This window comes from Lipotes vexillifer, unplaced genomic scaffold (genome assembly GCF_000442215.2).
Source record: "Lipotes vexillifer unplaced genomic scaffold, Lipotes_vexillifer_v1.1 scaffold118, whole genome shotgun sequence".
Taxonomy (NCBI): domain Eukaryota; kingdom Metazoa; phylum Chordata; class Mammalia; order Artiodactyla; family Lipotidae; genus Lipotes; species Lipotes vexillifer.
In genome coordinates, this window is record NW_006790289.1 from 791,472 (window position 1) to 805,697 (window position 14,226).

At 35.6% G+C, this 14,226-nt stretch overlaps 1 protein-coding gene across 1 annotated transcript in view; it reads right to left on the bottom strand.

Moving 5' to 3' along the window:
• The window catches only part of THSD7A (thrombospondin type 1 domain containing 7A), a 449,214-nt gene that overhangs the window by 81,227 nt on the left and 353,761 nt on the right, over positions 1-14,226 (bottom strand). Inside the window, exons 8-9 of the mRNA XM_007463528.1 lie at positions 9,531-9,765; positions 4,497-4,612 (exon numbers count right to left, since the gene is read on the bottom strand). Coding sequence (XP_007463590.1) covers positions 4,497-4,612; positions 9,531-9,765 — 351 coding nt within the window. The remainder of the gene's footprint in view (positions 1-4,496; positions 4,613-9,530; positions 9,766-14,226) is intronic.

Consider the following 14,226-nt stretch of genomic DNA (forward strand, 5'->3'; position numbering starts at 1 on the left):
AAAAAAAACCATATGACCATCTCAGTAGATGCAGAAAAAGCTTTTGACAAAATTCAACACCCATTTATCATAAAAACTCTCCAGAAAGTGGGCATAGAGGGAACCTACCTCAATATAATAAGGGCCATATACAACAAACCCACAGCAAACATCATTCTCAATGGTGAAAAACTGAAAGCATTTCCTCTAAGATCAGGAAAAAGACAAGGATATCCACTCTCACCACTATTATTCAACATAGTTTGGAAGTCCTAGCCAAGGCAATCAGAGAAGAAAAAGAAATAAAAGGAATACAAATAGGAAAAGAAGTAAAACTGTTACTGTTTGCAGATGACATGATAATATACATAGAGAATCCTAAACATGCCAACAGAAAACTACTAGGGTTAATCAATGAACTTAGTAAAGTTGCAAGATACAAAATTAATGCACAGAAATCTCTTGCATTCCTATACACTAATGATGAAAAATGTGAAAGAGAAATTAAGGAAACACTCCCATTTATCACTGCAACAAAAAGAATAAAATACCTAGGAATAAACCTACCTAGGGAGACAAAAGACCTGTATGCAGAAAACTATAAGACACTGATGGAAGAAATTAAAGATGATACAGATGGAGAGATATACTATATTCTTGGATTGGAAGAATCAATATTGTGAAAATGAGTATACTACCCAAAGCAATCTACAGATTCAATGCTATCCCTATCAAATTACCAATGGCATTTTTTACATAACTAGAACAAAAAGATCTTAAAATTTGTATGGAGACACAAAAGGCCCCGAATAGCCAAGCAGTCTTGAGGGAAAAAAATGGAGCTGGAGGAATCAGACTCCCTGACCTCAGACTATACTACAAAGCTACAGTAATCAAGAGAGTATGGTACTGGCACAAAAAACAGAGATATACATCAATGGAACACGATAGAAAGTCCAGAGATAAACCCCCGCACCTGTGGTCAACTAATCTATGACAAAGGAGGCAAGGATATACAATGGAGAAAAGACAGTCACTTCAATAAGTGGTGCTGGGAAAACTGGACAGCTACATGTAAAAGAATGAAATTAGAACACTCCCTAACACCAAATAGAAAAATAAACTCAAACTGGATTAGAGACCTGGACACTATAAAACTCTTAGAGGAAAACATAGGAAGAACACTCTGTGACATAAATCACAGCAAGATCTTTTTTGCTCCACTTCCTAGAGTAATGGAAATAAATAACAAAAATAAACAAATGGGACCTACTGAAACTTAAAAGCTTTTGCAAAGAACAGAAAACTACAAACAAGACATAAAGACAACCCTCAGAATGGGAAAACATATTTGTAAATGAATCAACAGATAAAGGATTAATCTCTGAAATATATAAACAGCTCATGCAGCTCATTATTAAAAAAACAAACAACCCAATCCAAAAATGGGCAGAAGACCTAAATAGACATTTCTCCAAAGATGTACAGATGGCCAAGTAGCTCATGAAAAGCTGTTCAACATCACTAATATTAGAGAAATGCAAATCAAAACTACAAGGAGGTATCACCTCACACCAATTATAATGGGCATCATCAGAAAACCTACAAATAACAAATGCTGGAGAGGGTGTGGAGAAAAGGGAACCCTCTTGCACTCTTGGTGGGAATATAAATTGGTACAGCCACTATAGAGAACAGTATGGAGGTTCCTTAAAACACTAAAAATAGAATTACCATATGACCCAGCAATCCCACTACTGGGCATATACCCAGAGAAAACCATAATTCAAAAAGACACATGCAGCCCAATGTTCAGTGCAGCACTATTTACAATAGCTAGGTCATGGAAGCAACCTAAATGCCCACTGACAGATGAATGGATAAAGAAGTTGTGGTACATATATACAGTGGAATATTACTTGGCCATAAAAAGGAACGAAATTGGGTCATTTGTAGAGACATGGATGAATCTAGAGACTGTCATACAGAGAGAAGTAAGTCAGAAAGAGAAAAACAAATATCATATATTAATGCATATATGTGGAACCTAGAAAAAATGGTACAGATGAACCAGTTTGCAGGGCAGAAACTGAGACACAGATGTAGAGAACAAATGTACGGACACCAAGAGGGGAAAACAGTAGCGGTGGTGGTGGTGGTGTGATGAACTGGGAGATTGGGATTGACATATATACACTAATATTTATAAAATGCATAACTAATAAGAACCTGTTGTATAAAAAAGTAAAACAAAATTAAAAAAAAATTAATTTTCAATGATAGGTTTTTTAAATAAGTAAGTTACATCTGCTATTCTTCCCTTTCCAGACATATATAATACATAGTAAGATAAATTCTTAGACTACTACTAAATTGGTTCTTAATTCCTGGACATATTCCAATGTCTCAAATTAGTTTCAAATTAGTTTGGGATATTCCAATATTCCAAAATATCTTATTTCTAATGAAATGAGACAATTTTACCTGATTTCTCATTTTGAGGAGTGTGTATCCTAGAATCAATTTAATGAAACCTTTTCTAATTTATTCTTTTCTTTTCTTTTCTTTTCTTGAAATGCTTTAGACCAAAAGAACAGTTATTTTGAAATATTTTACTCAAAATAAGGAAATTCCCAATATAAAGAAAAGGCAAATTTTTTTCTACTTTCAAAAATTTTACTTACAAATGTTAAATTTGTGTGAGATTATTAATCATGTCATTATAAATGTAACTGCCTATGTTTTGGAATTATTAGTAAATGGGCTATCTCATACCAATAGAAAACATCAAGTATAAAACATCCAGCATAAAATTTTCAAGCACATAAATTCCATGTAATAAATAAGCTTTTTCATTGTAGCAATGAATAGACAACAATTATCACAGAAATACCACCCTATGAGAAATACTAACCTACAATCCTACTGCTGATTATGACCAAACTAAAGGATATCATATGTTATTTAGTTTTTAAGAAAGTAAGGGGATAAAAGAAGAAAATCTGGATAAAATTGTCAATGACATTGCTTTATCAATAAGATTAATGCCGTTAACATTTTTAAAGAGTTAATGCTAACTCTTTTTGTCCCAAAAGCTTTTAAAATGCCTTAAAAGACTTTTCAAATCAACATTTTCTATTCTTGTGCACTATGTGGTTTAATTTATTTGCTATTTCAAGGGTATTTAAAACAGAAAAAGCATGAAAAGGAACTCATGTTTCAACTATATAAAATAATCACACTGTAAAAACTATCCATTATTAAGTTTATAATCTTATGTAATATCTTCAGGATTTAAAAAAAATTCTGGTGATTTAAAACAGTGGTTAAACTAGAAGTTGATTCTTTTTTCAAAATTTTTATTTATTTATTTATATTTTGGGGGGCTGCGTTGGGTTTTCGTTGCTGCGCACTGGCTTTCTCTAGTGCGGTGAGCGGGCCCTGCTCTTTGTTGCCATGCACAGGCTTCTCGTTGTGGTGGCTTCTCCTGTTGCAGAGCACGGGCTTCAGTAGTTGTGGCACTTGGGCTCAGTAGTTGTGGCTCACGGGCTCTAGAGCACAGGCTCAGTAGTTTTGGCACACGGGCTTAGTTGCTCCGCGGCATGTGGGATCTTCTTGGACCAGGGATCAACCCCGTGTCCCCTGCATTGGTAGGCGGATTCTTAACCACTGCGCCACCAGGGAAGTCCTAGAAGTTGATTCTTAAATTGAATCTCTCTAGTGAGAGTCAAGAAGCATAAATAAAAGCATAAAAGGAACTGAAGAAAAACTGTCTCTATTTGTCGAGAGAGTAAAATAAAAAATAGGAGACAGTGTCATTTGTGACACTGAGAGACAAGGTGATCACTTACTGCATAAGTCACCTGGAGAATGCTCACATCTTTCTCAGCAGCAACGAGAAAGGACCCTATCCTGGAGGGTAAAGAATTAACAAAGTATCTGCCATGATATTAAAGGGTCTTTGTCTGTGAGTAATGAAAGCAAAAACAAACCAAACTGGGAACAAATCCTCGTCTTATAAATGCCTCATGTCATGTTAAGTGTTGGCAGAGGTACAATTTGATCATTTTTCTCTTTCCTTTATTCCCATCCTTTGGGTCATAAAATTGAAACTGTACTGAATCTGGTCCCATGGCTATTTCTTGCCACTAAGTAGGTTGAGAGCCATGAGTACTGAGAAGATCACTCTATATTCTTTTTGAAATACATAAGGCCACTATACATTCTTCTAGAATCCATGTTAAAGGAAACATTATTAATAAAGTTTAGAATCCTTTCACCTTGATCTATAGTATAAAGTTATTTCAGTCAGTTTTGGCATAAAACTCATTTGTTTGGTACTCTAAAAGCTGTTATTATTTTCTAGAAGGAAGCCAACATTTTATGGCATTCATGCCAAACCAGGATTACACAGCCAGCCCCATGTAAGAATAAAAACACTGCTCAACCAAAGGAACTTGGAGGTCCCAGTGAGAGGGTTCCTAGGTGAACCTCCTTCAAAACTCTGCAGATAATACCTTCTTTACATGAGGAAGGACATGATGTCCAGTCACTGTATGGCGTCACGATACAGTCCTTCCTACAAGGAAGCAGACAGGGCTTCACTGTTTCAGGTCGAAGGCTTTCAGGACACCTGGGAAAAGCAAAGGGAAACTACTAGACCTCTACAGTAATCCAGAAAACCAGGTAATTTAGTATCTTTAGAATTTTTATTGCTGAAATTGCTAAACAGGCATCAATCTGTATTATTTAACTTAACCCCTAGGATCCTTTCTGCTTTTGACAAGGGCTATAAAACCAAAATAATTATTCCAAACTGAACCTCAATAAAGCTTCTCAAGGCAGGAAGTGTAAATTTAGTTATAGTAATTGTGCTATGTAGAAGAAAATATAATAATTCTATTTTATCCATTTATAACAATCTCTCCATTAATAAATCTGTAATTTCCAACATGCTTTATAAGAAATCTATGCAAGTTCAAATTACCAATTTAAGGACCCAAGGCTACATCTTTGTATAACTAAATAGGCTTATTGCCAATTATAATCTTCCAGGTTATTCTGCACTTTAATTTTACAAAATATGTTCAGCACAAAATAAATTTATAATGGAGTATATTCTATACATAGTATATGCTCAAAAACCAATATTGTATTTACAGCTATGTATTTCATAATAAGTAATAAAATAATAAAAGTGTATAGCTCATTAAGATAAACAATTTTTGCTTTATTCCTGGTTTCATTCACTGTCTCTACTCTTATCTTTCCTTCCATTTTATTCCTAGTTTTAAATTATTGGATTTTAAATATTTTTATAAATTACAATATTTTTAGAACAAAAAGAGTGAATATAAATAAAACAAAAATAGCCAATAAGTAATTTAAAGTAAAATAAAACACTGTGTTCTTGACATAAATTAGAGTAAAATTAATTATTTTTAAAAAATACACCAAAAATATATTATTAGGAAAACAAGAGAAAAATAATGACAAAACACTGAAATGTCTTACACTATCTTTGAGGAGGTTTTCACTTCCTAAAAGATAATTTGAGGAAGCTGATATATGAGTTTTAAATATACTGTTTTGTTTATTGTATACTTATTATATGGTTTTCAAGTTTTCCAATTCTTCTCTGCATCTTCACATTCTACTATCATTAGTGGCCAAATGTTGGTCAGGAACACTAGAAGAAGATGTATATTATGACAACAAAATATAATAACATAATTCATGTAACTAAAAGTACTTAATGTTCTGATTCCTAAGAAATTCTCTTTTGAGGTCATATCAATCTCTGACAAGTAAGCTAAGAGGCAGTGAAGAAATAAACCAAACAATCAGTATAACTGTTGCTGGAATAATTTGGCAAATTAGTGAAAAATGGGATTTAAAAATACTCCCCATAAAAGAAGCCAAATTTTTTGTTAAGTCAAGATAAACTCTTTCAACAAGTAAGTTAATCAGGTTTTCAGAAATGAACTATGAGTGAAAAAAATCAACATCATTCATTTCCTTCTCATAATTTCTTTATAGTGCTTTGCTGACACTTCATTTTTGATATATCTATAATTTTTTAATCTACATATCCTATCTCATCCATAAGTATTAAGTTCTATTCAGCTATACAGATACATGCCTTTCCCTCTCATTCTGTAACACTAGGGTTTATTTGAAAGTGGATTTAAAAAAAATATATTGGATTCAACATTTCAAAAAGAAATTATCTCCCTGGTTTTTGTTGTGTATAGGCTTCGATTTTCCTAATCGCTATGCCTACTCAAGGTCATGGACGGCAAAGAAATTTAGATGAGAATCATAGAAGGCAACATTTTGTTACAATTGAGTTTATAAATCACTAGAATTATAACTTAACCTACATGCTTAACTAGGAAATATTACATGGCAAAACCCACATATAATCCTAATTCTTTTGATATTATGGAACTATTGATTAGTAATTATTATTGGAAGCACTGCTCCTCAATGAGGCAGTTTTATAACTTTAACAGTGGGAGAGCATTATTCAATTACATGCCCTTCAAATTTTAGCCCTCAATAAATCAACGGAATTTACGTTATCATTGACAACCTCCAAAATTCTGTTTTATATGGTTTAGAAATTTCCTTAGCAAGATACTTGGTTAACTGTGGGGAACAAAATTACTGAAAACAAAGCCATTAAATGAACACACAAAGATAAATTATACAGCCTAGATTACATCCAGTAAAATGAATTCAGACTTCCTTTGGTGAGGCAATTGGTTCAGTCAACATGCTTCTTTTCTCCTTTGTACTGTTTGTATTTAGTGTCTGTGGTTTAAATCAAGGAATTGATTTTCCCCCAAATCTTATTCAAGGTCAAATTAAACAGATGTGATAGGAGTTGAAGTTTGTTACTCGGAGGATAGATGAGATCAATAACATTGATTTTACCATTGCACAGTAATCTGTTTTATTAAGAGGAGTTTAAAACAAGGTGTCCATTTGCATTTTTGTTTCAAATGCCTAGTACTGAAAAGCAGTCATTGAATTTAACCTAGTATTTAGGTATAAGGGTAGTAACATTTTCTTTTGAATTCACAGTATTTGCTTAATTTTTTAGAACTTTAAGGGCAAAGTAAACCCATTTGATTTAACAAATCTATACTTGTATCCAGGTCATTGAATAAAGGCTGCAAGGGTAAAGCACATTTTTAATGGATTATTGTGGTGGTCTGACATGGGGCTTCAGGATACCCTTTCTACTGAATGATTTAATAACATTAATCCACCAGGCTTTTCCACACATAGGCTTGTGCATATGTACATCCACTGCTCAGAAATATATTTTGCAGTTTGCATAAGTTAGGAAAATATCAACAGCAACATCTAAAAAGTGATTAACTGCAAAATAGGAACAGAGTGAGCTTACCCATAGAAGCTCAGCACAACAACCCTCCAATCTGTACCATGACAAGTTGGTCAGGTTATGACCCTCTACAGTGAATATTTCTACCTCTCTGCTTGTCCCAGAAAGACCCACAATTCTCCAGCACTTGGGACTTCTGCTTCTGCTGTTACTACTATTGAATTTTTTTTTTTATTTTGCGGTACGTGGGCCTCTCACTGCTGTGGCCTCTCCCGTTGCGGAGCACAGGCTCCAGACGCGCAGGCTCAGCGGCCACGGCTCACGGACCTAGCCGCTCTGCGGCATACGGGATCTTCCCGGAGCAGGGCACGAACCCACATCCCCTGAATCAGCAGGCGGACTCTCAACCACTGCGCCACCAGAGAAGCCCACTGCTATTGAATTTTAATACACTGCACATTAATATCCTTTGTTAGATTCATTACAACTTTAGCATTATTTCTATTAAAATATTGGTTTGGGGCTACCTATTAAGCATGTGGAATTGTTTCTCAGTGTATTCAAGTCTTTTTGGCATGTATTTTCTAATATATTTCTTAATTTCAAAGTACATAAACAAATAAAGTATGGGACAAAATACTGCTAATGTCCAGAACCCTGACCATTAGTAAAAACCAACTCATAATGGGATTCTTATTTATCCCCTGGAGTTTGTCATATGTCAATTACATTATTATCCTTTCCCTAAAACACTAAGAACTATCTCAAATTTTTAAGAGAAAACACAATTTCTAAGCTTTATTGAGTGCTTACATTACTACATTTCTTTTTCATTAAATCCTTTCAAAAAATTTTGAAAACTGAAGCCAGAATCTGTTAAGTAGTATGCTTAAGATCACACATGATACCTAAGCACTTAGACAAGTATTTGGAAATTATGAGGCCATTTTTATACCAATGCAAACTGATGGGTTTTACTTTCCATGTTTCACATGGCTAAGATGATTTGAATTTTAAAAGATTTATGCTGTCTAAATCTCAAAAGGTAAAGAGTTCTTTTTTCCTCTTGGCATATATATATATATATATATATATAATTTTTTAAAAATAAATTTATTTATTTTTGGCTGTGTTGGGTCTTCCTTGCTGCATGTGGGCTTTCTCTAGTTGCGGAGAGTGGGGACTACTCTTTGCTGGGGTGCGTGGGCTTCTCACTGTGGTGGCTTCTCTTGTTGCAGAGCACGGGCTCTAGGCATGCAGGCTTCAGTAGCTGCAGCATGCGGGCTCAGTAGTTTTGGCTCGCGGGCTCTAGAGCACAGGCTCAGTAGTTGCGGCGCACAGGCTTAGTTGCTCCGCGGCATGTGGGATCTTCCTGGACCAGGGCTCGAACCCGTATCCCCGGCAGTAGCAGGCGGATTCTTAAGCACTGTGCCACCAGGGAAGTCCTTGGCATATATTTTTATAATTGATTAACTTTGTCTAAGAAAGAATTAGCCCAGTTATGCTATGTTTTTGTTTATATTTCTCACAAGGCACATACAATACGCCAACTCTCTAGTTCTTTGCCCTCCCCTCTAGCAAATCGTTTGCCTTGTTGTTACGCTACTGGTAACTACAGTAAGAAACTGATGGTTTTTCTGCTTAGTATAATGCTCATCCTATCCTAAGGCTCTCTCTTGGGAATAAATGGCTTATTCATTTAACCATTAAAAGATGTAGTAAGTTTGGCCTCAGTATTTTTGATATAGTACTTTCTAGGGGAAATGAAAGGCAGAGCACAGAAGGCTGCTGCCCAATTAAACTAGATCAGCAGCCTCCATAGCCTATATAAAGGATATAAAGGAGGTCATGGATGACCTCCACTGCTAGGACTTCATATACTGTCATTATTGATCAGCCAGGCCAAAAGCAAGCAGTTCTTTCATTGCTTCACTAGCTCAATAAAAGCAGAAACTGCTACTGTAACACTGAAAGTAGATACCACACAGAAAGATTTCTAGAGAATTTATGGATCCCAGGTACAAGACTCTCAAGCTGTTACAACTTTGTCAGTGGCTGCATTCAAAACAAAGAAGTCTTACTCTTGAGGCCAGGTATGATAAGAATCAAATGCTTCCTCTCAGGAAGCAAGTAAAGCCTAAGCCAATCCCTGCATGGTTGGCCACAGAATTTACTGTTCTCATTCTAAAGCCCTTACTTTTTGGGTCCCACTTGGCCAACATTGACCCGCACACAGATGACTTTTCTTGTCTGCATGCCAACAGAGCAAGAGGCCTCCCCGTTCCAAGTTGTAGTTGTGTTGAAGGATGAAACTGAGGTGTCCTCGATGCACTGGCCCCAGGGACCAGTTTGCCAGTGGTACACAGTACAGGGATGCTCGTTACAGCTGCGCACCTCTTGCAAAGCACTGCTATTTGGACACTGAGCTCCACCTATAAAAATGGACAACATTAGCAGATTAGATATGGTGCCAACAGGAACCTTACCATTCTCTGTTCCTTGTAATTAACAATAACAATGATACCTGCCACTTAGCACATGTGACCAGCGCACTGCTAGGAAGGCAAATTGCATAGTAAACTTATCTCATTTGGCATGGTCTGGCTTAAAATTTAAACTATGTGGTATATATGATATTTGGTTTGGGGCACTCAGGAGGACCTCAAAGAGAGAGGCCATTATTCACTAGAGAAGATGAAAATGAGGAACAAATAAAGCCTATGTAATTGCTAACCAGGGGAAACATGGGCATTGAGACTCTGTGGATGGAGAAAACACAGTGTGTTTTCAAATGCTATCCCTCAAAATGAAAGCCTTAATTGCAGGTTTCAAAGTGCTGATTATTTCAATGAATTAGGATTTAGGGTGATTAGAAACAGGGGTTTTAAAATCAACTGATGCTTTCTGACTTTCCATAGCATTATTGGAAAAGCCATGTAGTAATGATAATATCGTATTTCTGCAAATCTAAGATGTGATTGACTGTGGGATAGACCATCATTTTATGTGTCCCAAAGAAAGAGAAATGGCTGCAAATTAAACTATAATACTTTTTATCAACTCTAATTTTTACTGTATGCTTATTGAAATTGCTTTGTATGACTTATTGACATAATTTTTAAAAATATAACCCTTTTACATACTTTAAAAGGGACGGTATTCCTAAAACTTCTTTACATTCAGAATCCAAATATTTCAAGTAGCTTTTAGATTCACACTCATCAAAGTTTGTGTTCTCCTACACTATCATCTCTGTGGCATCAAACGTGTTCATGATGCAGGATTTCTTCAAGAGTGTTCCCCTGTTGTCTCCAGCATTTTCTTCCAGAATACTGGTACCTATTTCTAAGTTCTGATGCTGTTGCATTTTTTTTATTTATTTTTTTTTGCGGTACGTGGGCCTCTCACTGTTGTGGCCTCTCCCGTTGTGGAGCACAGGCTCCAGACGCGCAGGCTCAGTGGCCATGGCTCACGGGCCCAGCCGCTCCGCGGCATGTGGGATCTTCCCGGACCGGAGCACGAACCCGTGTCCCCTGCATCGGCAGGCGGATTTTCAACCACTGCGCCACCAGGGAAGCCCTTGCTGTCGCATTTTTAATCAAACCAGAAGATGTCTATGAATGAGAGGTTTAAGCAAGCAACTGAGGAATGGTTTATTTTCCTTCCTCAAATGGCCCTTAGCTGTTTTTGTTTCTTTGTTTTTGGCAGAAATATCATGAGGTTGCTATTGCTCTCAGGAATAACAATGAAATTCACATGTACCAGCAATGAAAACTGTGTTATAACTGACGCTTGGCCACAGTGATTTTAAAATGCATCCATTGTGGATAAAGAAGATGTGGTACATATATACAATGGAATATTACTCAGCCATAAAAAAGAACAAAATAATGCCATTTGTGGCAACATGGATGGACCTAAAGATTATCATTCGTGTGAAGTAAGTCAGACATAGAAAGACAAATATCATATGATATTGCTTACATGTGGAATCTAATAAAAAGCATACAAATGAATTTATTTACAAAACAGAAATAGAGTTACGGATGTAGAAAATCAACTTATGGTTAGCAGGGGGTAGGGGAGGGAGGGACAAATTGGGAGACTGGGATTGACATATACACACTACTATATATAAAATACATAATAAGAACCTGTTGTATAGCACAGGGAACTCTACTCAATACTCTTTAATGGCCTATATGGGAAAAGAATATATAAAAAAATAAGAATGGATATATGTATATGTGTAACTGATTCACTTTGCTGTACACCTGAAACCCAACACTGTAAATCAACTATACTCCAATAAAAATTTTAAAAAATCCATCCATTGTAAGATGTAGTAATTACAGAGATGATGAAGGGTAAAACAGATGTGTCCTTTAATCAGTAGAATATGGTGTGGAGTTGTCAATATGGAACATTTTTATGTGCTAGCCCCATTATAAGTACTTTGTAGATGGGACCTCATTTAATATCCAGAGCTGCTGTACAAGTTAAAAATTATAAAGTGGACGAGCCCATATAGATTAAATGATGCAGCCACAGTAACAGGAATTTAGGAAGTTTCTTAACACTATGCTATCTATAATGTCAACTATGAAAATAAAAAGCTTTATATTATTAAAAGCAGAGTATTGGAGGAATTTATTGCTTACTTTATTAACAATTTGATCTAGTCAAACTTATGTAGTCTCTGTATTTCATCTTAAGAACAGAAAATAACTGGTTGTTCACGTGGAATGGCAGAAACCTTCATCACACATATTTGTAATAGTAAATGGAGGAAATGTTGAACATAATAAGAGGTGGGTTTTAGATATTAGGAAAGCAAGTCTAAAGAAGTTAAAAAAAAAATAAGAAAAAGTGATTCAATAGCTAGTGACCCTATTATGCAAGATGTCCTCTAAAGCTTGAGATCTGGGTAAAAGTCATAAAAAAACCCACACCCTGAGCTGATCTTTAGGTATCATTTCATTTGTGAGTAAGGACATCCCGCTATTTAGCATATAAACCAGTAGACAGTTTACGTGAGAATTTAACTGCAATTTCTAATCACTTATGCAGTGTTGAACATGGGATCAACATACGAATAACCTGCATTAAACAGCATTTCATTGCTGTCCCCTGCTTCATGAAGGTGAAAACATCTGTCACAGTTCATATCCTATCTTCCATCACTGGAAGCAGTAAGTTTAGGATTTGAAGAGGAACGACTCCTAAACCTGCTAATTGGATTGGGGAGAAATAAATGAGCACTCTTATTACCCATTTCCCTGAGGCTCCAGATTTGTCCAGCCTTATTTCTCAGGAAAACACATGCTAATTGCAGACATTTCACATAACCATTTTGACCATACCTTCAGATTAATGGTGAAATTATCCCTCTCCAACAAAATAATGTGTGTCTTTACTTACCCCATTTTCACTTTGAGTATACGTATGCTATTTAAATTGTGATTTTAAAGCTCTGAATTGTTTTTGACACTGGAATTCACTGCTTGGCTTTGAAAAAAATAAGAACTTCTACAACATCAGCATAAGGTGTCCAGGAGCTACAAGATAACTGTTAAGTTTACAGACATAAAGACTATTTATTTTCTTGCCCCAATCCACATTAAAGCCACATCAGCAGTTTTGGGCTGATGTCAAGATACTTGCACAGATAAGCCCCAATGTGGTCTTAATTATAATAACAATGTGGCAGTTTGGAAAGCATGGCTTGGAGTAATCAGTCACTGCAGCATGGTCATGTTGTTTGGGGAATAATTTTATGGTTGAAAAATTGATAGATATAATACTGAATTTACTTATTATTTATGGGAAGATCTAATTCCAGACATCTGGGAATATGCCCATTTCTGTAGCACTGGGGAGATTATAAAATGTCATCTGTGACAAAATTAGTGATAAGCATATTTAAAAAAAAATCCTCATACATAAAAACATATGCTTCATACTAATGTGACTATTTAGATTTTCTATCATTCCAGCAAAAGGAAAGACTTTATAATACTTTGATGAAATCCTGCTATATAAATAAACTTTCATGTCCATAGAAAAATACCAACTATTATGTGAAACTTCTCTCTTAGGAATTAAAAAGTGACTTTTCCTCCCCACACCAAGATCATAAAAAGCTTGATTAGGAAACATTTAACAGAACTATGGTGTTACTGGGTCTGGCATTGAAGTCCTTACAATTTAGATGGCCAATTGAAAAAAAAAGAACCTTTTCAAAACATTAATTAGAAACCTATGTACTGACTGCAATATGCAATGGTTACCTGCGCTTCAAGGGATATCTAGAGGGGTTAGAAATAATTCTTGCTGCTCTCAAGGATCTTATAATGCAGTGGAGAAAAGTAATAGGGGGATAAGTTGAGCAAAAAAATGAGTATAATTCTAGGTAGAATATAATAATTATGTTAAAAGAGGTATTTAGTATAATTGGGATTCAAAAGTGTAAGATTATATTAGTTTGGGGGGTAGTAAAAATGACGCAGGTTATTGAGATAAGGCATTGATATGAGTTTTGAAGGAGTAGTAGTTTAATAAGCAGAGTTCTGGGAAGGGAGAGAAGGAAGGGAGGATTTTATTTAAGCAGAAGAAAAAATAAATAAAAGCAAAGATACTCAGGCAGGCATGACCCTGGGAATTAGTAACACTGATGCAGTCAATTGGAGTAGAGAGTCCACACAGGGAAGTAACTGGCAATAAGGAAGTGGACGGGGCTCAGGCTAAGAAGAGGCAGTTACAGTGTACTATGAATTACAGTTTTAAGATACTTGTAACTTTGCCTGCTACTGCAGCCCTAATCACTTAGATAGCAGACCACTGTGGATGAAAAGAACGTTGGCAATGGCATGATTTCAGGGAATTTAATTGGA